Genomic DNA, 24,827 nt, shown 5'->3' on the forward strand with positions numbered 1-24,827 from the left:
ATGAATAGATAATGAATATGTTGTCCATATACACAGATATCTTTATTTTTAAGTTTTATTTTGAAATAAACATAGATTGACAAGATGTTTCAAAAACAATACTTAGTTGCTGGAGTGGTGGGGGGTGGGAGGGATGGGGTACCTGGGTGATAGACATTGGGGAGGGTATGTGCTATGGTGAGCGCGTTGAATTGTGTAAGACTGATGAATCACAGACCTATACTCTAAAACAAATAATACATTATATGTTAAAAAAAAAAAAAAGAAGAAGAAGAAGAAGATAGCAGGAGGGGAAGAATGAAGAGGGTGAAATCGGAGGGGGAGAGGAACCATGACAGACTCTGGACTCTGAGAAACAAACTGAGGGTTCTAGAGGGGAGGGGGTGGAGGATGGGTTAGCCTGGTGATGGGTATTAAAGAGGGCATGTTCTGCATGGAGCACTGGGTGTTATACGCAAACAATGAATCATGAAACACTACATCAAAAACTAATGATGTAATGTATGGTGATTAACATATTTAAAAAGAAAAAACAATACCTAGAGGTCCTTCCCCTGGCTTCCTGCAAAAGATATATTTTATGTATTTAGGTTCTTATGTAACAGTACTCAAATATCTAAACCAGGAAACTGACATAGCACAATGGGTGTGTACAGTTTTGTGACATTTCATCACATCTGTGGATTCCTGTAACTGTCACTGCCATAAATTAGGTAAGTATCCCATCACCGCAAAGCTCCCCCTCATGCAACCCCAACAATCCTAAACCCTGGCATGTCTAGAACCAAGGTGTTTTTATTCTTCAGCAATACTCAACACAGTCTGAGATACACATTTATTGATAAAGTAAAATATTCCTGATATGTTTTAAAAGATGAGAAAAACATACCCAAAATGTTCCACTACTCTCTGATGGAATTATGGTGATTTTCGTTGCATTTTTACGTTTTCTTTGTTTTCCCCATGTCCATGTGTAGTAGAATTGAGCACTGCCATAATAATATAGTATTCAAGAGGTATCATAAGCCACAGAAATTTTTTTCTCAAATTTTTCCTGGAGGCTGGATTCCAAGGTCAACATGCCGGCACGGTTGGTTTCTGGTGAGAGCTCCCTCCTGACTTGTAGATGGCTGCCTGCACCCTGTGTCCTCATACGATCTTTCCTCTGTGTATGGAGAAAGAGTGGGAGAGAGAGGGAAGGAGGGAGGGAGGGAAGGATAGAACAGAGAGGGAGGGATGAAGGGAGAGAGAAAACATTGGTGTCCTCTAGTTATAAACCAGAACTCTTCACTCTGCATCCCCCTGGCCACATGCCAGCACTGCCCTATCCCCACCACTCTTCCTCTGGCCTGTATGCCTTCCACAAAGAACTTCTGTGCCGCTCCCAGGACTGAGGACTCCAGATGCCCCATAATCTTGGATGTGCCCCTCCACCACCCTCAAGCCTCTGTACCTTTACAACCCATCATGGGATTGCTGAAGATCTTCCCACGGGGAAATATGAATCTGGATAACAGCAACAGGCTGGGGTATTAAGGAGAGCACATATTGCATGGAGCACTGTGTGTTATACACAAACCATGAATCATGGAACACTACACGAAAAGCTAATGATGTACTGTATGGTGACTAACATAACATAATTAAAAAAAAGAAGCAGTGGTATATATTTATACAGTTTAATATTACTCAGCCATCCAAAAGAATTAAGTCTTGCTATTTGCAACAGGGTGGATGGAACTGAAGGGTATTATGTTAAGTAAAATGATTCAGTCAGAGAAAGACAAATACCATATGATTTCACTCATACATGGAATTTAAGAAACAAAACAGATGAATAGAGGGGAAGGGAAGGAAACAAAATAAGATGAAAATTGAGCGGGAGGCAAACCACATGACACGCTGAACTCTAGGAAACCAACTGGGAGGGTTGCTGGAGGGGAGGTGAGTGAGGGGATGTGGTAATTGCGTTTTGGGCATTAAGGAGGGCAATTGATGAAATGAGCACTGGGTATTATATGCAACTGGTTAATCGTTAAATTCTACCTATGAAACTGTTAAAAAAAAAAAAAAGTAAAGATATGGGGACAAATGCTGAGATCAGCCTCCCAAACCATAACCTAGGGATACAGCCATCAGTTGACCCTAGTGCTCCTTACTACCTGCCTTCCGTAGCCAGGGTTTGTTCCACATCTACCATGTCCCCACAGGCACAAGGTCCCATACACCACAGCAACTACTATACTGTATCTTCCCTTTCTTCTGGTTTCCCACCTTACAGATTGTTGTGGACTAAATGTTTGTGACCCTCCACCCAATTCACATGTTGAATCCCTAGCCCTTCCCCCCCATGTGTGGTATTTAGTAGTGGGGTTTGTGAGAGATAATTAGAATGAGAGCAGTGTGGGGCCCTTATGTTGGGATTAGTGACCTTGTAAGAAGAAACATCTGAGGGGCAACTGGGTAGTTCAGTGGGTTGAGCATCTGTCTTCAGCTCAGGTCATGATCCCAGGGTCGGGGATCCAATCCCACTTCAGGCTCCTTGCTCAGTGGGGAACCTACTTCTCCCTCTGCCTGCTGCTCCCCCTGCTTTTATTCTGTCTCTCTCTCTCTGTCTCTCTCACACACACATACACACACACACACACAAATAAATAAATAATAAATAAATAAATAATAAGATCTTTGAAAAGAAAAAAGAAGAAGAGACACGTGAAGGTTTTCCTTTTTTTCACTTTATACTTGAGAAGGGAGAAAAGGCCATGGGAGCACACAGCAAGAAGGTAGCCAGGAAGAGTTACATCCTTTGGGTTGCAGCCTTTTCTGAAACCTCTCCTTCCTACAAAGACTCTTCCACATGCTGAACATCTATGAGCTGGAAAACCCACCTCATCAGACCCTTCCAATGCTGAACATCTGTGAGCTGAAACAACCCCCCAGTCTATGATATTTTGTTATGGGAATCTAAGCTAATACACAGGTCTTCGGGATTCCGTGACATGGGAAACAAGTCTACCTTGTTCATGTCCATTTCTATCAACGTAGCATCATGACTTAAAGAGTAATGCTTATCAAATATTTGAAAAGTGCCTGAATAAATTGGTGTGGATGAAGAGCTTCCCAGAACATCCTAGGATACAGGTCAGCAAACTACAGCCCATCGGCCAAATCTGGCTCTCCACCTGGTTTTGTACAGACCACAAGGTAAGAATAATCTTTACATTTTTAAACAGGTGAAAAATATCAAAAGAAGAATGATATTTTGTGTCATGTGAACATCACATGAAATTCAAATAAAGTGTCCAAAAATAAAGTTTTATTAAAACACAGTCATGATCATTCTTTATAGAGGATTTCATGCTACAATGGCAGACTTAAATTGGTGCTATAGATCCTAGCCATGATGGTCAATTTCGTGTGTCCTCTTGACTGGGCCAGAGGATGCCAGATAGCTGGTTAAACATAAATTCTGGGTGAATCTGTAAGGGTGTTTACGGAAGGGATTAGCATTTGAGTTGGATTGGGTAACACAGAAGGCCCTCTCCAATGTGGGTGGGCATCATCCAGTCCCTTGACAGCCTGAATAAAATTAAAAAGTGGAGGAAGATTGAATTAACACAGCCTGATGGTTTGACAGGAACATCCAGCTTCTACAATCAACATACCTAGTTCTCAGGCTTTCAGACCCAGAATGGAATTCACACCATCAGCTTTTGGGATCCCAGACCTTCAACCTACACCACCATTTTTCTGGGTCTCCAGCTAGCAGACAGCAGATTGTGGGACTTAGCTCCATAATCATGTGAGTCCATACCTCATTATAAATCACTTCATACAAATGTGTGTGTGTGTGTGTGTGTGTGTGTGTGTGTGTGTGTGTGTCCTTTTGGTTCTATTTCTCTGGACAACCCTGACTAATACACTGGTCCACAAGGACTAAAACAGACATATCATGATCTGAGTTTTCAAACTGTCTGTATCATCATATGATGAGACAAGATGGTGTCTGTGAAATGGATTATACTTCAATTGTCCAGCAATACAAATGTACTTTATAGAAATCTTTCAGCCTCTGAGTCAACTCTAGGTGCAAAAATCACTTTATTGCCCCCTTAAATCTCCATGAAGGCAAAACCTGTGTCTCTCTTGGTCTCTGCCTTAGACCTAATGAGAAATCAATATATTTGAATGAATGAATAATTAACTGCACAGAAAACAGAACCAAAAATTTCAAAATCCATACTATGGTGCAAACTTTTCCATTCTTTTTTTTTTAAGATTTTATTTATTCATTTGAGACACAGAGATACAGAGAGAGAGAGAGAAAGCATGAGCAGGGAGAGAGGCAGAGGGAGAGGGAGAAGCAGGCTTCTCGCTGAGCCAGGAGCCCAATGTGGGGCTCGATCCCAGGACCCTGGGATCATGACCTGAGCCGAAGGCAGACGCTTAACCATCTGAGCCACCCGGGTGCCCCCGAACTTTTCCATTCTTATGGATGCTTTTGGTAGTAAAATCCGATGAGGTGGGTTTCCCAACTCATAGATATTCAGCATGTGGAAGAGTCTTTGTAGGAAGGAGAGGTTTCAGAAAAGCATGTAACCCAAAGTGACCAAGAAATTGGGCCACATCTGGCCCTTTATATGTGGAAAGTTTTCTGGGCACACTGAAAGACACAGAAAAATTCCAGATTATGCAGGTCTTGATGTCAAACATAGTTGACGTCTTTCACATTATTGACGTGGTGAATTTCTTGAAACACACACAACGGTCTTGTTTATCCTCTCATTTGCTCAGAGAATAACCGTTCCAATTTTCCATGGGATAAGTGGATATAACTCAAGATATTTTTTAATTAACCTAGAAAAAATAATATTTAGAAATGTTATAAAAGACTACAGAAAGATAATTCTAAAGATTCCTTTGGGGCATCTGGGTGACTCAGTCAGTTACAGGTCTGACCCCTGGTTTGAGCTCAGGTTATGATGAGGGTTGTGAGATCGAGCCCCATGTTGGGCTCCATGCTAAGCACAGAGTCTGCTTGAGATTCTCTCTCCCTCCCTCTCTCCCCCTCCCACTCATTCTCTCTCTCCCCCTAAATTAATAAATAAATATTTTTTAAATTTTCCTATGAAAAACAAAATAAGAAATTTAATTAATCCTTCAATCACAAAATTTCCTTGCCAGGTAAATAGGTCAGAGGAAGAGCAAAAGGTCACACACTATTATATTTGGTGAGACCCTGGTCATCCCAGAAGTCCCATCTCCCTACAAATCTTAACCCCCAAGTTACAGAAGATAAGACCAATGAAATGTGCTACAGGGAAAAAAACAAACAAACAAACCTGTCTCTTTCAAGATGTATGTCCTGATCCCTCTGCTTCAAGGTTTGTGAAATGCTGGTTTACATGTAAAGAAATAAAAGAGGGAAGGTGGGAAATTAACACAAGGTTGGAAATGTTATGTGTTGTCAATCACCTAAGATATAAAGGAAAAAACAGTGAATTCTCCTTTTTCTCCCTTATCCTTTGCATTACCTATGTGAGTTATTTGTTCCTGGGGCTATAGAAAGCTTAGTGTGATTTCTGGTGTTTGAGTTAGGCAACTTCACATGCTTATCTCTACACAAGAAGGTTATAAAAATGGTGCTTTGTGAAATTACTCAGAACTGAATGCAAGAGCAAATATTGTGGTTTTCTTGAACAAGGCTTCAGGAAGCCACAGAAGAGATGCCAAGATGAGGGGGAGACATTCCTATATCTTTAAACATGAGAGGCACCGAATTGTAAGAGACAGGAGAAAATACAACTACATTAAGGAATGGATTTGCTTGGTCCTTTGCTCACAGACAGTAGAAACAGCTGATCAGATGACTTACATTTTACACAGCTATCTGATGCTATTTTTCCTCACAGAAAGTATGTTTCTTCACTGTGCAGATCATCTCAGGGGAGGGGGGCTGATATTTACTCAAACACTATAACACCAGGCAGATTTTCATGGTTCTACAATAGGCAAACCAAAACTATGTACAGTAGACAGAGTAATGATTCTCCCAAAGATGCCCACATTCTCCTCTCTGAATCCTGTGAATATGTCACTCCACATGGGGGGGGAAATGGACTTTTGAGCTAAAATTAAGTTATGTAGCTTAGATGGGAAGTGAGGCAGTGTAATGACTAAGGTCTTTTTAAAAGAAAGAGGGAGGAAGGAGCGTCAAAGACAGGAAAAGAGATACAACTGACAAAAGCAGGGGAGAGTGAGTGAGAGTGAGAGAGTTTTGAAGATACTGCAGCGCAGGCTTTGAAAGGTGAATGGAGCAGGGGGACACTATTTAAGGAAAGCAGGCAGACTCTAGGTGATGGAAAAGGTGAGAAATTAGAAACTCTCCTAGAGTCTCCAGAAGGAACTCAGCTCTGCTGACCCCTTGATTTTACTCCCATAAGACCCATTGGAAACCTCGAACTTCTAGACCTGTAAGATATATGTTTGTGCATTTTTTAAAGATTTACTTACTTTCTTATTATGTTCAGTTAGCCAGCATAGAGTACATCATTAGTTTTTGATGTAGTGTTCAGTGATTCACTAGTTGCATATAACTCTGGGAAAGAGTATGGAGGGTCCTCAAGATGTTAAAAATACAGCTACCCTAAGACCCAGCAATTGTACTACTAGGTATATACCCCAAAGATACAGATGTAGTGAAAAGAAGGGGCACATGCAGCCCAAAGGTCATAGCAGCAAAGATTTACTTATTTAATTGAGCAAGAGAGAAAGAGAGAACGAGAGAGTGCAGGGGGGTGGGGAGAGGGAGAGGAGAGAGAATCTCAAGCAGACTTGACACTGAGCCTGGAGCCCACTGTGGGGCTGGATCTCAGGACCCTGAGATCATGACTTGAGCAGAAATCAAGAGTCAGACACTTAACGAACTGAGCCACCCAGGCACCCCTAATATTTGTGTTGTTCTTAGCAATAAGTCTGTGAAAACTTGTAACAACAGCAAAAGGAAACTAATACAATTGAAGTATATATGTGGAAATGAGTGAGGGAAGCTCAGATCCTATTCAGGGACTCCTAGGGAAAAGCTCCAAGGGATGACGATATGGCCTTGCTGAGGCTGAGCTAACTAAAGAACACGGAGGTTAAGTACTGTTAGCATTCCCTAAACAGAAAGGTATGAACTATTTATTACATTCTTCCTGAATAATGCAAGCCCCAAGTGGGACAGGGCTGTGATACAGCCAGAATGAACATCTCCGATATGTGGGACCCTTCCCTTGTGTGGTGGCATCAGCTGTACCGAGGGATGCTGCATTAGCTCCTGCTTGGTTACATTCACCATCCTTGGCTGAATCAACATCTACAATGTGTGTGAGAGATGTTCAGCCCCCTCCCACCAATGTATGAGCCACCTGAAAGCCTACACGCGGAAGCAAATAATTAGTTCAGAATGAGCAAATTTAAGAAAACTGTCTAGTGTAGGGAAAAGAGGAAGGAGGCAATGGAAGATTTAAGATGTTTAGCAATTTGACCCAGTTCACATAGCAAGCACGTGAGAGAGCTGGTATTTCATTCCAGACCTGCTTCAGTCTGGGAACTACGAGCTACATGATGCTCATGGATCATAAGGAAATATTTGGGTCTTACTCAGTAGACATGATGGTCAATAATGAAACAAAGGGGCAGAGAATTATCTTGATATTCCCAAGAGAAAGTGATATCATAAACTAATCAATTCTTTACTCTACCGTTTAATACCCTCCTGGTCAGGCAATTCATTCATTCATTTATTCATTCACTTGTTTGCTCCCTAGATAATTATCGAGCACTTGGAAAGTTGGAAAGAGATTGGTGAGCAAGACAGTTCTTGCACCTTCTGCAAATGCAGTTTATTCATTTAATTTAATCAGTCATGCAGCAATTATGTATTGAGCATTTCTATGTGCCTGGCCCTGTGTGAAATGCTGGGGATACATTAGAGGGAAAAACCAACATAGCACTGTCGGGGCTGAAATCCAGATAGAAGACAGACATTAATGGAACAGTGAAAACCAAGAGTAAATGACTCCGACAACTGCTCTGCAGGAAAGGCACAGGGGCTATCAGAGTGAAAAACAAGAGAATCTGACCTAATCAAGGCAGGAAGAGAAGGCTTCTTGGAGGAATGGACACATGAACTGAGATCTGAAGGCTCACCTAGTTTTGAGTCAAGGAAAACAAAAGAGTGTTTCAAGGAGAGCGAGTAGAGGGAGGATGTGCAAAGGCTTTGTTCCAAAGAGACACAGTGAATTTAAAAAATTGAAAGAAATCTGGTGTGGCCAAAATAATGGTGAGTTTATGGCAGATGAAGCTGGAGAGGAAAGCAGGAGACAACCCAAGCAAATACTCATTGATTTATGGATTTGGGGTTTAATCCCACATGTAGTGAGTTTAACAAAGGAGTGCATTATTTTATTTGTGTTTTGAAAAGGTCCCTCTGAATTATGGGTAAAATATGCAAGAGAAGCTGACAAGAGTAGAAAGGGGTGGTAAATTAGGATACAGCAGTTGCTCAGCCAAGCAAAGATGGCAGCCTGCTAAAGAGGAGTGATGAAGATTGAGCCAGCAGGACATACTGGGGACATACTGAGAAGATAAAAACAACAAGGATTGCATAACGGGTAGCTTGTGGTGGGAAATAAAATCATTGTTGAGAGTAACTTTTATGATCCAAATTTGTGCCACAGGATGATGGAGTATCATGCAGAGAGAGAAAGATGTCATGAGAAAGGATTAAATTGGGGTAAAGACTGCAAGTCTTCTACTGGAAGCCTGAGCTAAAGGTGTCTTCAAGACATAAGAAATAAAAAGCTGAAAATACTCATCTAGATTTCAGAGATCAGAGCAAGAAAAATATACATGGCCGTCATTTGTGTCTAGTGATAACTATCTAGAGAATAGATGCTTTATCTAGGAGGAAAGATTTAACCAGGACTGAAGTTATTCTGGAACTGATCCATTAGATTAAGCAATGAAGGAAACAAAGAGAGAAAAGCTAGAGAGAATGGAAGAAAGAAATAGAAGCGTGTCTGTGTAGAATCTACACAGAATAAGGATGGAGTGTTTCATGAGAAAGGATGAATAGTTAGAAGTTGCTGAGAAAACTTTTAGGGACAGGGAGATCACTGTAGGTCTAAGAGATGATTGTTTGGGTGGCATGATGGCGGAACCATATTTTCAAGAGTTGGGGGAGAAGGGAGTAAGTTTAAGGCAAGGAAATGGAGACAGAGAAGTCAACTCTTGGCTGGTAGCTAAAACGGAGGCAAGTAGTACATGTTTTTAAGATAGAGGAGAACCCCAAACATGTTTCCATGACTATGGGAGGAATATTGTTGAGATGATGCCTTAGGGAAGTGGAAAGAGAGGAGAATGTGTGAACAATAATTAATTATTTTTTAAAGCTTTTATTTATTTATTTGACAGAGAGAGACACAGTGAGAGAGGGAACACAAGCAGCGGGAGTGGAAGAGGGAGAAGCAGGCTTCCCGCGGAGCAGGGAGCCCGATGCGGGGCTCGATCCCAGGATCCTGAGATCATGACCTGAGCCGAAGGCACATGCTTAACGACTGAGCCACCCAGGCGCCCCTGAACAATAATTTAAAGATAACTGATAAGGTATGAAGGATGGGCTCCAAAGAGCAGGTGGAAGCATCGTCTTCATAGAGGAGGACAAAAGTTAACAATTAATTAACAGCTAAATTATTAACATTAAACTAACAGGTAAAGAGTCAAAAAGCAAACCAAGTGTGAGCCACCCTAGGGCATCATCTACTGCACACTAAAGTTGTTCAGTGTGATAAGCATATGGTACTCAAGCAGATCACTTAGTGAAGTGCTCTGGGAGCAATGCGTGATCTTACCGTGCTGGGTTTGGAGGCACCAGACGTGGCCTTGCTGGACAGTGTGTATTTCTCAGACTCAGCTCTTGTTTTCCTGATCCCTTTGAGCCATTTCCCATATTGCTCCTGGACCTGCAGAGGCAAATAGGCTCTGGATCAGCTTACTGAGAGGAGTGAGGATAGGTAGACTGCTGGGTGGGAGCTGGGCAGTGGTACCTGCTGGCTGAGGAGGCAGTACACCAAGAAGATGAAGAAGCCCTGCAGGCTGTTGATGATGGTGAAGAGGTAACCCATGACATGGGCAGCTGGACCCACCTGCAGGATGCCCAGGCACCAGGTGCAGCCCAAAATGAAGAGTTGAGCTGTGGCCTTAAATGTCAGCATCCTGGGTTGGACGAGAAAGGCGGCTCATGATGCACCCGGGGCAACACAATGACAAACATTCTCCTCTCTACCCTATGGATTCTCCTTTCTTCCCCTTTTGGTGATGAGTTCTCAGACTGATTTGTGATCAGCTTTGATCTTTATTGTCAATGATTCCTTACAGAAAAAATGCCATGAGGGACCAGGGTGGTGTTTTGATTTGGATTGAGGAGGATAGGGATACTTCATAATGTACGTTTCAAAAATTTTATGATGCTCCATGGAGATCTTGAATTTTATTCATTCAACACTACTGAGAAGGCATTTTGCATCCGGCTCTGTGCTGGGACCTGGGATTTAAAAAATAACAATGGCAAGATTTCTATTTTCTTTCTTTCTTTCTTTCTTTTTTTTTTTTTTTTTGAGAAACCGTCTTTATTTTTTTATGTTATTATGTTATGTTAGTCCCCATACAGTACATCATTAGTTTATTTTTTATTTAAATTCAATTAGCCAAAGGAGATTCCTATTTTCATTTGGAATGGATAATAATAGGAACATGGAAAAGAAAGCAAAAATTTTCACAAAGGTTGCTGGAACAAAGGACTGCCCAAGCCTCCCAGAAGATTTGACATTGACTACCATTTTCTCCACAGAGAGGAATGGAAGAGGGGTCAGAAGGAGCCTGAACTAGGGTGGGTGTGGAAATGTAGGCTGGGTTGTGAGAGCAATCACAGGTTTTTCTAAGTGCTTCTTGGGAACATAAATATTCTCTGTACATTTGTCATAAGATTGCTGGCAAAAGTCGAAAGAACGTTTATTAACCAATGCCAATTCTTTCTGTTGCCGACAGAGTTACAAAATGGGGTTAGAAATAGATAGAACAGGGGTGCTTCAGTGGCTCAGTCGGTTAAACATCTGAATCTTGATTTCAGCTCAGGTCATGATCTCAGGGTCATGGGATAGAGCCCCATGTTGGGCTCCACACTGAGCATAGAGCCTGCTTAAGAATCTCTCTCTCTCTCCCCCCAGCCCTCTCCTCCCTCCCCCATACTCTCACTGTCTTTCTGGGAAAAAAATGAATAGACAGAACATCTTGGCCAGGGTGTCATCAGCACACCACTGAATCTGAGCCAGCTGCCATAGAAGGATAGCTGCATCTCTCTGCTCTAGGTCCCCTTAACAGACCCCAAGAAGAAGCATCAGGGGCTGCTGAGGCACGTGGCTTTGTCCTTAGGACCACACATGTCTGTGCAGTTGTCACTCTCTTCTCCATCTTACCTTGTGTTCTGGAGGGTGGATACATCACTGCTGAGGGAAGACAGTTTGCTTTTCAAAATCCAGAGGGTCATCAGAACGAAAGCTAAATTGACCTTCAAGAAACCACAAAAGGTTTATTGAATGAAATTTCAATCTGTGATCTGTATCCTAGCCTGTCCAACATCAACTCCACATTTAAGTCATTTTCATATCAAGTAACAGTGTTAGCGTTTGAGGTTTGAGGAGCAGTCTTAGAAAACCAAACAATGACATGACAATCCAGGGACATGCCTGCCCCTGTCACACACACACCCTTAAAATCCTGCTCTTCTCATGACCCCCAGCTAAGCATTAGGGATGCTGTGATATCATCACTCACAGAGAAGATGGTGCAGACTGGCCCAAGGAAGCTCCATATAAATCCCTTTCCTGGATTGAGCCAGCAGCTGAGCAAGAGAGTAAAAAATGCATTAGTCCTTGGGAATATAGAACTATTATATAAATTCATTCATTCATTCATTCATTCATTCATCAACAAATATTGAGTGACTCTTTTGTGGCAGGCTCTGTCATTAGCTCCGAAGGTACAGTGGTAAAGAAAGTAAACATGGTCTTAAAACCCACAAATCTCACATGGAGTGGAGACACACAATTAGACACACTGTAACAATACAACAAAAGTGTGAGGTTGTGAGAAGGATGTCCTGCTTAGTTTGGAGTCTGAGGGATTAGAATGGTTAAGGAAGATTCCCTAAGGAAATTATATTTTTCGCTGACATATTGACATTGGATGATGTTATGGAGATAAACAGTGTTGAAATAAAGAAGTCCACAAACGTGTTAACAGATTTTGACGAGTCCTGTGAGCCTAACATGCTTTTCGGGGCCTTTCTTGTGCTCTTCCATTGAATTTGTTTCCATGGGCTGCCAAACCCATCAACTTAGATTTAAATGTTTTCGTGGCTTTATTGAGATATATTTTGCAGACCATACAATCCACCTATTTAAACTACACAGTTCAGTGATCTTTACTTTTTTTTTTATGTTATGTTAGTCACCATACAGTACATCATTAGTTTTTGATGTAGTGTTCCATGATTCATTGTTTGCGTATAACACCCAATGCTCCATTCAATACGTGCAGCAGCATGTTGTGCTTAGGAGTGCACGTCCTGGGAACTGACTTACTGAATGGAGGAGTAAGGACCTTGGTGAACTTACTCTCCTTCTAAAACAACAAAATACACACAGAACAGTGAAAACCAACTATTTCAAAACTCTGGCAATTACCCAAAACCACAGAACAAATTGAAAATAGTCTATCCAAGAGAAACTACTGAACCTCAGTAAGACTGGGGAGAAAGGAGTCTGGGATGGTTTAACTTGGACCTTAGTGGTGCGGCAGCCAAAAGTGGAGAGCACTGAAGACAATGGAGAGATCTATTTTTGGAGCTCCATTAAAAGCATCATCATCATCCCCAGAACACAACCAATATTTTTTTTCTAACTCTGTAGTTCCTAACTCCTTTATTCTCTAAATTTGGTGGCTAGTTGATTTGATTGAGAACTCATGGGGAAGAAGGGAGCCTACTCTAGGGCACTACCAATACAAGAGCAAACTACTGTCACATCACCAGCTGTCTAGGTCTATGATGTCAGGTGCTAGCAACAAGAACTTGTCCAGCAATTTAAAAGGAAATGCTGGAGAACCAAAGGACCATAAGAAATTTTGAAAATCTCTGAAATATTCCTCTAAGTCTAAGGATGCACGAGGATATGCCTCACTCAAAAAAGGCATAGGGATGCACCCCAGTGTTTATAGTAGCAATGTCCACAAACCCAAACTATGGAAAGAGCCCAGATGTCCATTGACAGATGAATGGATAAAGAAGATGTGGCATATACATACAATGGAATATGACTCAGCCATCAAAACAAATGAAATCTTGCCATTTACAATGACATGGATGGAAATAGAGGTTATTATGTTAAGTGCATTAAGTCAGTCAGAGAAAGACAAATCTCAGATGGTTTCACTCACACGTAGGAATTTAAGAAGAACATTGGGGAAGGGAAGGAAGAATAAAATAACACAAAATCAGAAGGGGAGACAAACCATAAGAGACTCTTAACTGAGGGTTGCTGGAAGGGAGGTGGGTGGGGGGATGGGGTAAGTGGGTGATGGTCATTAAGGACGGCATTTGATGAAATGACACTGGGTGTTACATACAATTGTGGAATCACTAAATTTTACCTCTGAAACTAACAAAACACTATATATTCATTTAATTGGATAAAAAATGTTTTTGAAAAGGCGTAGGGAAAAAAGAAAGCACTAGTCTCTCATCTCTGACTGACCTTGAGGCTTTGTGCAATCAGAAAGTGAAAGCTAAGACTGTTATGTGTACAACCCTAAGTTTGAAGGTGTGCCTTCTCACACACATACCTTTGTAAAAGAATGCAAAGCATACAGGCAAAGCATTAAGGAAGTCTTCTGAAGAAACATTGGGTCGCCATTAAATTATACTGACCCAGATGTGACCAACACCATAGTAACCCAGGACTAAAAATAAAACTAAGAACTTTAATTAAGTTAGCAGAGAATTCAGAGGTCACACACTGCAAGGAATGACCACTCTACAGAATTAGTCCAGGAAAGTCTCTAAACAAACAAACAAAAAAACCCACCAACATACCAGAAACAACGTATCTGGGAGGGAGGAGGAATCTGATAACAGAGGTGTTACAATATATTATCTAATATATTGACTTTTAACCAAAAATTTATGATCTATCCAAACAAACAGGAAAATGTGCAACAGACACAGAGGAAAAAATCAGTCAAAAGAAAATGTCTCCTAAGAGGCACAGATTTCAAACTTTGTAGATAAAGTCTTTAAATCAGTTATTATAAATATTTTAAAAACACCAAACCAGGTCTAAAAAACTAAAGGAAGGGGAACCTGGGTGACTCGGTCAGTTAAGCACCTGACTCTAGATTTGAGCTCAGGTCATGATCTTGGGGTCATGGGATGGAGCCCCGAGGCAGGCTCCTCACTGAGCCTCCTTGGGATTCTCTCTTTCCCTCTGCCCCTCCCCTGCTCACACTTGTGCGCTTGTGCTCTCTCTCTCTCTTTCTAAAAGAAAAAAAATAAAGAAAAACTAAAAACTAAAGGACAATATGACAAAAATGTCTCACCAAATAAAGAAATTGGATAAAACAATAGATATTATGTATGGACCCAAATAGGAATTCTAGAGTTGAGAAGTATAACTGAAATGAAAAATTCACCAGAAGGGCTCAACAACAGATTGGAGTTGGTAAAAGTAAAAAATTAATAAATTTGAATATAGGTCAATAGAAATTATGGCATCTGAGGAATGGAAACAAAGTAGAATGAAGAAAAATGAAAGGAACCCCAGAGACTTGTGGCACAGGACCAAGTGCACCAACACACACATACTGGAGTCCCAGAAGAAGACAAAGCTAAAGGGCAGAAAAATGCTTGAAGAATGAAGCTAAAAACTTCCCAAATTTAAATAAAAATATTAATTTACACATCCAAGAAGCTAAGTGAACTACAAGTGGAACAAACTCAAAGAGATCCACACCAAAACACATCATAGACCTACTGACAAAGACCAAGACAAAATCTTTAAAGTGGCAAGAGAAAATTGATTTTTCACATACAAGAGATCCTCAATAAGGGGCTCCTGGGTGGCTCAGTGGGTTAAGCATCCTACTCATGATTTTGGCTCAGGTCATGATCTCAGGGTCATGAGATGGAGCCCCGCATCTGTCGTCACACAATGAAATAAAGTTCTCAGACACCGATCTGAGCGGCCACGCAGGCAGGGAGACCAGCGGCAGCTGAATCCTGCACATAGCTTTTCTTTTGTTTTGCACCAGAAAAGCAAGGACAGATGCCTCAAAGCATGGGCAAGAGTACAAAGGGATGGCAAATGTCTTGAAGCCGTAAAGCAGGCTTGCATTCTCCCCTACGCATAGGCACGCAGAGAGTCAGTCATGGGATAAGGGAGGAGCGGGATGTTTGGGCTAGCAATCACCAGGTGCAGAAAGTGGGGGCTGAGGGTTACATTCTTTTATAGCTCCTAACTTATGCTCTGCCCCTGGAGATTGCGGGATCCTGCTCCTACTGGGCCATTGTGTTCAATAGCCCGAGAACAGGAACACTGCTCACGTTTCAGCTGCTTCCACAGTCACTCCTTAGGGTTTACAATATATTTCTAAGAATAACTCCACAGCATCAGGCTCTGTGCTGGGCATGGAGCCTGCATAAGATTTTCTCACTCCTTCTGCCCCACCATCCTCTCTCTCCTTCTCCTTCTCTCAAAAAAAAAAAACAAAAAACAAAAAACCTTCAAGAAAATAAACACTAATCATGGAGATCAGAAAGCAGTGGAATAACTTCTACAAAATGTCAAAAAAAATGATGGTCAACCAAGACTTCCACATCTAGCTAAATTCTCCTTGAAAAATGAAGAAATTAAGGCATTTTAAGAAAAACAAAAATAAGATAATTCTTGCTCGCTGAATTATCCTACAAGAAATACTAAATGAGTCCTTTGGGCTGATAGTGATGGACATTAGACAGTCACTTGAATCCAAACAAATGGAGAGAACAAGTCAAAGTAACTATGTAGGTATTATGAAAGACACTGTAAGTATATTTTTGTTTGTAACTCTTGTCCTCTTCTGTTTTAAAAGATTACTGCACAGAGCAATACTTGTAAAACTGTGTCCGTGGGCTTGTAAGATACAAACATATAATTTGGGGAGGAGGAAGGGAATGTAGGAATATTAAGTTGCACATGGTTTTAGATATGACATCCTAAGCATGAGCAACAAAAGAAAAAAAAACTGGACGTCATCAAAATTAAAACCTTTTCTGCTTTAAAGGACATTATCGAGAAAGTGAAAAGACACAGGTTGGTAGAAAATATTTACAAATCACATATTGAGGAGGCACCACCAAAAGTCCAGAATCTATTATCAAAACCTCAACAATAAAAAGACAAATAACCCAATTTAAAAATGGGCAAAAGATCTGAAAAGGCATTTCTCCAAAGAAGATAGGCAGAGGCTCAATAAGCAGAGAAAATGCCGCTCAGCATCACTAGTTAGGAGGGAACTGAAGCCTAAACCACAATGAGATATCTCTTCAAACTCCTGCAAAGGGCTAACATTCAAAATGTAGAAAATTAAGAGTTGATGATGTGGAGAAACTAGAACCCTCATGTGCAGATTGCTTGTGTGAATCTAAAATGGTGCAGACACTTGGGAAAACACATGGCAGTTTGTCCAAATGCTAAACGTAGATGTGTGACATGATCCAGCAATGCCACAAATGGATATATACCCAAAACCCATGAAAATACACGTTCACATAAAAACTTACACATGTATGTTTATGAAAGCATCATTCATAATGGCAAAAACTGGAAACAATCTAAGAGCTTATCAAATGATAGAGACACAAGATGCAGTATCTGTATAATGGAATATTATTTGCAAAATAATACCACCATCAGGAGTAATTAACAACATGGAATGAAGTCACGAAGTCACCATACTTGCAACGACCATGTGGGTGAGCCCTGAAAGCATCCTACAAAGGGAAGAATGCAGTCACAAGAGACCACATGTATGACTTCATTTACATCAAATATCCAGAACAGGCAGATCTATAGAGACAGAGGGTAGATTAGTGGTGGCCGGGGGCAGGGGTAGAGGAGGGTAGCAGGAATGAGGAGGGAATGTTGTGCACAAGAGGAAAGTGTTCTAGAACACCATTGTGGTGGTGCCTGCATGACTCTGTGATTATTCTAAAAAACACTCATCTGTACACTTTTAAAGGGTCAATTTTACGGTATGTGAAATATATTTCAATAAAAAAATAAAACACAAAACTGGGTATTAAAAGTGAAGATAACAGAGTATGAACTCTGCAGCTTGACTCCCTGGATTGGAATCTCAGCTCTGCCGCTTACTAGCCAAGCACCTTGGGGCATTTAATTAAACTACCTGCGGTTCAGTTTTCATCTGTAAAATTGGGCAAATGACTGTACTTAACTCATAGTATTAATGTGAGGATTAAGCGAGTTAACACAATCAAAAATGGTTACAAAAATGCATGCCATAAAGTAAGCACCTTCTAAATCTTAACTATAATACAATCTATTACTTCATTATTTAAATCAACTCCCCTTTGTAGGTGCACCCCGATGTTTATAGCAGCAAGGTCCACAATAGCCAAGCTGTGGAAAGAGCCAAGATGCCCATCGACAGATGAATGGATAAAGAAGAGGTGGTATATATATACAATGGAATATTATGCAGCCATCAAAAGGAATGAGATCTTGCCATTTGCAATGACGTGGACGGAACTGGAGGGTATTATGTTGAGTGAAATAAGTCAAACAGAGAAAGACATGTATCATATGACCTCACTGATATGAGGAAGTCTTAATCTCAGGAAACAAACTGAGGGTTGCTGGAGTGGGGGTGGGGTGGGAAGGATGGGGTGACTGGGTGATAGACACTGGGGAGGGTATGTGCTCTGGTAAGCGCTGTGAATTGTGCAAGACTGTTGAATCTCAGATCTGTACCTCTGAAACAAATAATGCAATATATGTTAAGAAAAAAAAAAGAAGAAGAAGAAGGTAGCGGGAGGGGAAGAATGAAGCGAGGGGAATCGGAGGGGTAGACGAACCATGAGAGATGATGGACTCTGTAAAACAAACTGAGGGTTCTAGAGGGGAGGGGGGTCGGAGGATGGGTTAGCCTGGTGGTGGGTATTGAGGAGGGCACATTCTGCATGGAGCACTGGGTGTTATGCACAAACAATGAATCATGGAACACTTCATCTAAAACTAATGATGTAACGTATGGGGATTTACATAAGAATAAAAAAAATCAACTCCCCTTTTCCAAATGAAAACATTGGAACAGCTTAAAGGATTTGGAAAAAGAACCATGAGAGACTATAGACTCTGAGAAACAAACAGCGTTTTAGAGGGGAGGGGGGAGGGCGGATTGGTGAGCCCGGTGATGGGTATTAAGGAGGGCACATACTGCATGGAACGTTATACGAAAACAATGGATCGTTGATCACCACATCAAAAACCAACGATGTATTGTATGGTGACTAACATAACATAATAAAATTTTTAAAAAAAGAAGAAGAAGAAGAAGTAGATTCAATTTTTTTAATGATGTCCTAAGCACTTCTTTGGCTTCAGTTTTGCTATTGAAAGGACAGAGGTTTAAAGACATGCTGCTTAATTATTATAATTTTCCATCAGAAAAATGTCCTAGGGATTATTACTTCATGCGTCTTCTCTGTATTATGCTCGGGCATAATAAAAAATGCTACTCTGGTTCTAGTGCTGACCATGATCATGTAGGGAATTTGCATTTACCGGGTGGGTGTTCCATAAAGGAGAGGCCTGGATGAGGCAGAAATGGCCACAATTATAGCCGGGACTCCATAGCCCACGGGGAACATGAGCTTCTTCATGACCCTGCTCACACTGGAGTAGTTGACCACCGTCAGGTTGCGTGCAATGAGGAAGAGATTCAGACCCTCCAGCAGCATCCAGGTGAAGGACGCCAGGTAGAGATAGTGTAGGGCAGCCGCAATGATGGTGCACAGCACCTGGGGGAGGAGAAAGGTGTCACCAGGAAGGATTGTCAGGGAGGAGGGTGGCCCCAGGACCCTTCCCATATCTTGCCATGGGGGAGAACTCTCATGTGTATAAAGAAGTTGTTAAGAGAAGGGTTCTTTTCTAGTTTTGTCAATGTGAAATAGGCTACTTACCCTTCAAAACTCCCCTTTGGGTCCTTGAGACCCAAAGCCATTTTATTAAGGTATCAGTGCAGCATGGCTCCATGAACTGAGCATCCCCTGGGGAAGAGCAGGGACTCCCCTATGACAATGTCAATACCTCGATCTCAGTCCGGTCGATGGCCATGAGGAAGAGCAGGTGGGCCAGGAAGAGGCAGATTGAAAGCTGCAGGTGGATCGAGGTGCTGGTGTTCTGGATGGCTTTGCACAGTAGGAAGGTGAGGGCTGCCAGGAGGAGGCACAGGAGAGAGAGGCCTAGCCCCAAGTAGGTGATCACAGCCAGCACGGGATCCTCCACCTGGGACCCAGCAAAGAGAAGCAAAGAGGACATCACAGTCACATTTTCCTGCTCTGGCATAATGACTCTTCCATTATTTTTTATTTTATTTTTTGGCGTAGCAACATCAAGAATGGAGGAACCAGGTTAATTTGTTAGGTTATTCAGGAAATTCCTCCAGGTTCAGAATGCTAGAATTCTATGGGATTCTTTTTTTTATTATTAGGTTATATTAATCACCACATATTACATCATTAGTTTTTGATGTAGTGTTCCCTAATTCATTGTTTGCGTATAACACCCAGTGCTTCATGCAGTATGTGCCCTTCTTAATACCCATCACCAGGTTAACCCATACACCCACCCCCCTCCCCTCTAGAATCTCAGTTTGTTTTTCAGAGTCCATCATCTCTCATGGTTCGTCTCTTCCTCCAATTTCCCCCTCTTCATTTTTCCCTTCCTACTATCTTCTTTTTTTTTTTTTTAACATATAATGTATTATTTGTTTCAGAGGTACGGGTCTATGATTCAACAGTCTTATACAATTCATAGTGCTCACCATAGCACATACCCTCCCCAATGTCTATCACCCAGCCACCCCATCCCTCCCACCCCCCACCACTCCAGCAAGCCTCAGTTTGTTTCCTGAGATTAAGAATTCCTCATATCAGTGAGATCATAGGATATATGTCTTTCTCTGACTGACTTATTTCACTTAGCATAATACCCTCTAGATCCATCCACGTCATTGCAAATGGAAAGATTTCATTTTTCTTGATGGCTGCATAATATTCCATTGTATATGGGATTCTGAACTCATTCAGATCCTGCAAGAATCAAGGGATAGAGAGGGAAAAAGATGGCAGACGAGTAGGGACTCTATTTCAACAGGTCACATAAATTGAGCTGAATATCTACCAGACCGTTCTGAACACCCACAAAATCAGCCTGAGAGGTAAGAGGATAGATCTGGATCTCTACAAACAGAATATCTCCGGCGTTTGGTTTTGAGGTATGAAGCGGAGAGCCATGGTTCTGTGGGCAGATATCAGAATATAAATGGAAGGGGGAGGGACCCTCCGTGATCTTGCTCAGGAAGGCAAAAGCCTCCCACTCTGGGGACCAGGCACAGACACACAGACCAGTGGTGGCGGGGAAAAGACTTTAGGCAAGCCCCCCAGACTGAAACCTGGAGCTACAGGGACAGGCGGGCAAAACGGGGGCAGCTTGTGGTTTTAGAAGTACAAAGGGCAGAGACGTGTCCGGCCCTGGAAGCGACAGCTGGGAGCGCTGCTGTGGGGTGCACAACCCAGGACACTGTGGTTTTTAGCACCACAGACAAAAATGGAGACAGTGTGGCCTGGAGAGCTCACTGAAGAACAGACTGCGATTTCTCTGTTCTGAGACAGAGGTTTGGAAACGGACACTTCTGCTCTGACTCTCAGAAGAGACGCGGAAAACCGCCAGGGAAAGCAGCCAGAAAACAAAAGCCCCCAAAAACCAATTTTCACTGAGCCCATCCACCCTACAGGGGGCAGGGCAACTCTGCCCAAACAGGGTTGCCTGAGTAACAGTGCAGTGGGCCCCTCCCCCAGAAGACAGGCTGGGAGAACAAGAGGGCAACAACCCTAAGGTCCCTAGAAAACAGGTGCATCTTGCTTGCGTTATGGTCAATAATTTGGACTCTGTACATTCCCTCCACCAACCCTCAACAGAATGACTAGGAGGAGGAACCCCCAACAAAGAAAAGAATCAGAGACTGTGGCCTCTGCCACAGGTCTAATGGGTATGGGTATAACCAAGATGTCAGAAGTAGACTTCAGAGTAACAATTATGAAGGCAATATCTAGGCTTGAGAAACATATTAACGACAATATAGAATCTCTAAGGGCACAAATGAGATCTAATCAGGCCAAAATTAAAAATGCTATGAATGAAATGCAGTCTAAACTGGATACTCTGACTGCCAGGGTAAACAAGGCAGAACGAACTAGTGAGCCAGAGGATAAGATGATAGCAAAGAAGGAAACCAAGGCGGCATGGGAAAAATAAATTAAAATGAAAGGGATCAAATTGAGAGAGATTAGTGACTCAGTGGAACATCCAATATCAGAATTATTGGGATCCCTGAGGTTTCGGAAAGACAGAAAGGACTAGAAAATATCTTTGAGCAATTTGTAGCTGAGAACTTCCCTAATCTGGGGAGTGAAACAAACATTCGTGTCCTAGAGGCAGAGAGGACCCCTCCCAAGATAAAGGAAAACAGGCCAATGCCCTGGCATGTAATAGTAAAACTCGCAAATCTTAGAACCAAGGAAACCATCTTAAGGGCACTTAGGGGGAAGAGATTCTGTATGTACAGAGGGAGGAACATCAGAATAATGTCAGACCTATCCACAGAGACCTGGCAATGCAGAAAGGCCTGGCAAGACATATTCAGGGTACTAAATGAGGAGAACATGCAGCCAAGAATACTTTATCCAGCAAGGCTGTCATTTAGAATGGATGGAGAGATGCAGAGCTTCCACGACCTGCAGAAGTTGAAAGAATATGTGACCACTAAGCCGGCCCTGCAAGAAATAGTAAGGGGGGTTCTATAAAAGGAGAAAAACCCCAAGAGAGATATAGAACAGAAATATACAGGGACAATCGATAGCAACAAGGTCTTCACAGGCAACATGATGACAAATAATTCATATCTTTCAATAATCACTCTCAACGTGAATGGCCTAAATGCTCCCATGAAAAGGCACAGGGTTGCAGATTGGATAAAAAGACAGGACCTATCCATATGCTGTCTACAAAAGACTCATTTTGAACCTAAAGATACATCCAGACTGAAAGTGAAGGGATGGAGATCCATCTTCCATGCCAACGGGCCTCAAAAGAAAGCTGGGCTGGCAATTGTCATATCAGACAAATTAGATTTTAAACTAAAGACTGTAGTTAGAGACACAGAACAACACTATATCATTCCTAAAAGGTCTATCCAACAAGAAGATCTAACAATTGGAAATATCTATGCCCCCAACATGGGTGCAGGTAACTACATAAGCCAACCATGAACCGAAATAGAGTCATATTGATAAAAATACATTAGTAGTAGGAGACCTCAATACTCCACTCTCAGCAACGGACAGATCATCTAAGCAGAAAATCAACAAAGAAACAAGAGCTTCTGAATGACACACTGGACCAGATGGGCCTCATAGATATATACAGAACATTCCACCCTAAAACAACATTCTTCTCAAGAGCACATGGAACTTTCTCCAGAATAGACCACATACTGGGTCACAAATCAGGTCTCAACTTATATCAAAAGATTGAGATTATTCCCTGCATATTCTCAGACTATAATGCTTTTTTTTTATTCTCTAATGTTAGTCACCATATACTACATCATTAGTTTTTGATGTAGTGTTCCATGATTCATTGTTTGCGTATAACACCCAGTGCTGCAAGCAACACATGCCCTCCTTAGTACCCATCACCACACAAACCCATCCCACAACCTCCTCCCCTCTAAAACCCTCAGTTTGTTTCTCGGAGTCCACAGTCTCTCATGGTTCATCTCCCCGTCCCATTTCCCCCACCCCTTCATTTTTCCCATCCTTCTCCTAATCTCCTCCATGCTATTCCTTATGCTCCACAAATAAGTGAAACCATATGATAATTGACTTTCTCTGCTTGACTTATTTCTTTTTTTTATTTTATTACATTATGCTAATCACCATACAATACATCATTAGTTTTTGATGTGGTGATCCATGATCCATTGTTTTCATATAACAGCCAGTGTTCCATACAGTATGTGCCCCCTTTTATAGCCATCATTGGGCTAACCAATCCCCCCTCCCTCCTCCCTTCTAAAACCCTGTTTGTTTCTCAGAGTCCATAGTCTCCCATGGTTCATCTCTCCCTCTGAATTCCACCCCCTTTCATTTTTCCCTTCCTTCTCCTGATGTCCTGCATGCTATTCCTTATGTTCCACAAATAAGTGAAACCATAAGATAATTGACTTTCTCTTCTTGACTTATTTCACTTAGCATAATCTCTTCCAGTCACATCCATGTTAATGTAAAAGTGGGTATTCATCTTTTCTGATGGCTAATACTCTATCACATATGGACTGCATCTTCTTTATCCATTCCTCTGTTGCAGGGCATATCAGCTCTTTCCACAGTTTGGCTATTGAGGACATTGCTGCTCTGAACATTGGGGTGCATATGGCCCTTCTTTTCACTATATCTGTGTCTTTGGGGTAAATACCCAGGAGTGCAATTGCTGGGTCATAGGGTAGCTCTACTTTTAATTTTGTGAGGAACCTCCGCATCAACTGATGTAGAAAAAGCATTTGACAAAATACACGATCCTTTCCTGATTAAAACTCTTCAGAGTGTATGGATAGAGGGAACATTCCGCAATATCATAAAAACCATCCATGGAAAGCGCACAGCAAATATCATTCTCAATGGGGAAAAGTTGAGAGCCCATCCCTTGAGATCAGGAACATGACAAGGATGCCCACTCTCACCACTATTGTTCAACATAGTACTAGAAGTCCTAGCAACAGCAATCAGACAACAGAAAGAAATAAAAAGTATTCAAATTAGTAAAGAAGAAGTCAAACACTCTCTCTTCGCACATGACATGGTACTTTATGTGGAAAACCCAAAAGACTCCACCCCCAAGTTACTAGAACTCATCCAGCAGTTCAGTAATGTGGCAGGATATAAAATCAATGCACAGAAATGAGTTGCTGTCCTATACACTAGCAATGTAACTGTAGAAAGAGAAATTAGAGAATTGATTCCATTTACAATAGCACCAAAAACCATAAGATACCTGGGAATAAACCTAACCAAAGAGGTAAAGGATCTATACTCTAGGAACTACAGAACACTCGTGAAAGAAATTGAAGACACAGCAGCAGTGTCCACAATAGCCAAGCTGTGGAAAGAGCCAAGATGCCCATCGACAGATGAATGGATAAAGAAGATGTGGTATATATATATACAATGGAATATTATGCAGCCATTAAAGGAATGAGATCTTGCCATTTGCAACGACGTGGATGGAACTGGAGGGTATTATGCTGAGCGAAATAAGTCAAACAGAGAAAGACATGTATCATATGACCTCACTGATATGAGGAATTCTTAATCTCAGGAAACAAACTGA

General features: G+C 41.6%; 1 protein-coding gene across 5 annotated transcripts in view; it reads right to left on the minus strand.

Annotated features, from left to right (window-relative positions):
• Positions 1 to 1,081: 1,081 nt before the first annotated feature.
• Positions 1,082 to 24,827, minus strand: part of LOC110582633 (adhesion G protein-coupled receptor E2-like) — a 27,328-nt gene continuing 3,582 nt past the window's right edge. The window contains exons 4-11 of one of the 5 annotated variants that reach the window (XM_044912216.1): positions 19,467 to 19,664; positions 18,942 to 19,177; positions 11,878 to 11,944; positions 11,520 to 11,611; positions 10,092 to 10,260; positions 9,897 to 10,007; positions 5,343 to 5,396; positions 1,082 to 1,165 (exon numbers count right to left, since the gene is read on the minus strand). In XM_044912216.1, the coding sequence (XP_044768151.1) occupies positions 5,352 to 5,396; positions 9,897 to 10,007; positions 10,092 to 10,260; positions 11,520 to 11,611; positions 11,878 to 11,944; positions 18,942 to 19,177; positions 19,467 to 19,664 (918 nt within the window). In that variant the 3' untranslated portion in view covers positions 1,082 to 1,165; positions 5,343 to 5,351. Of the gene's footprint in view, positions 1,166 to 4,715; positions 4,858 to 5,342; positions 5,397 to 9,896; positions 10,008 to 10,091; positions 10,261 to 11,519; positions 11,612 to 11,877; positions 11,945 to 18,941; positions 19,178 to 19,466; positions 19,665 to 24,827 lie in introns of those variants that run through there. The other 4 variants (XM_044912218.1, XM_044912215.1, XM_044912217.1 and 1 more) reach the window with 4 other exon arrangements.

Source organism: Neomonachus schauinslandi, unplaced genomic scaffold (genome assembly GCF_002201575.2).
Source record: "Neomonachus schauinslandi unplaced genomic scaffold, ASM220157v2 HiC_scaffold_614, whole genome shotgun sequence".
Classification (NCBI taxonomy): Eukaryota; Metazoa; Chordata; class Mammalia; order Carnivora; family Phocidae; genus Neomonachus; species Neomonachus schauinslandi.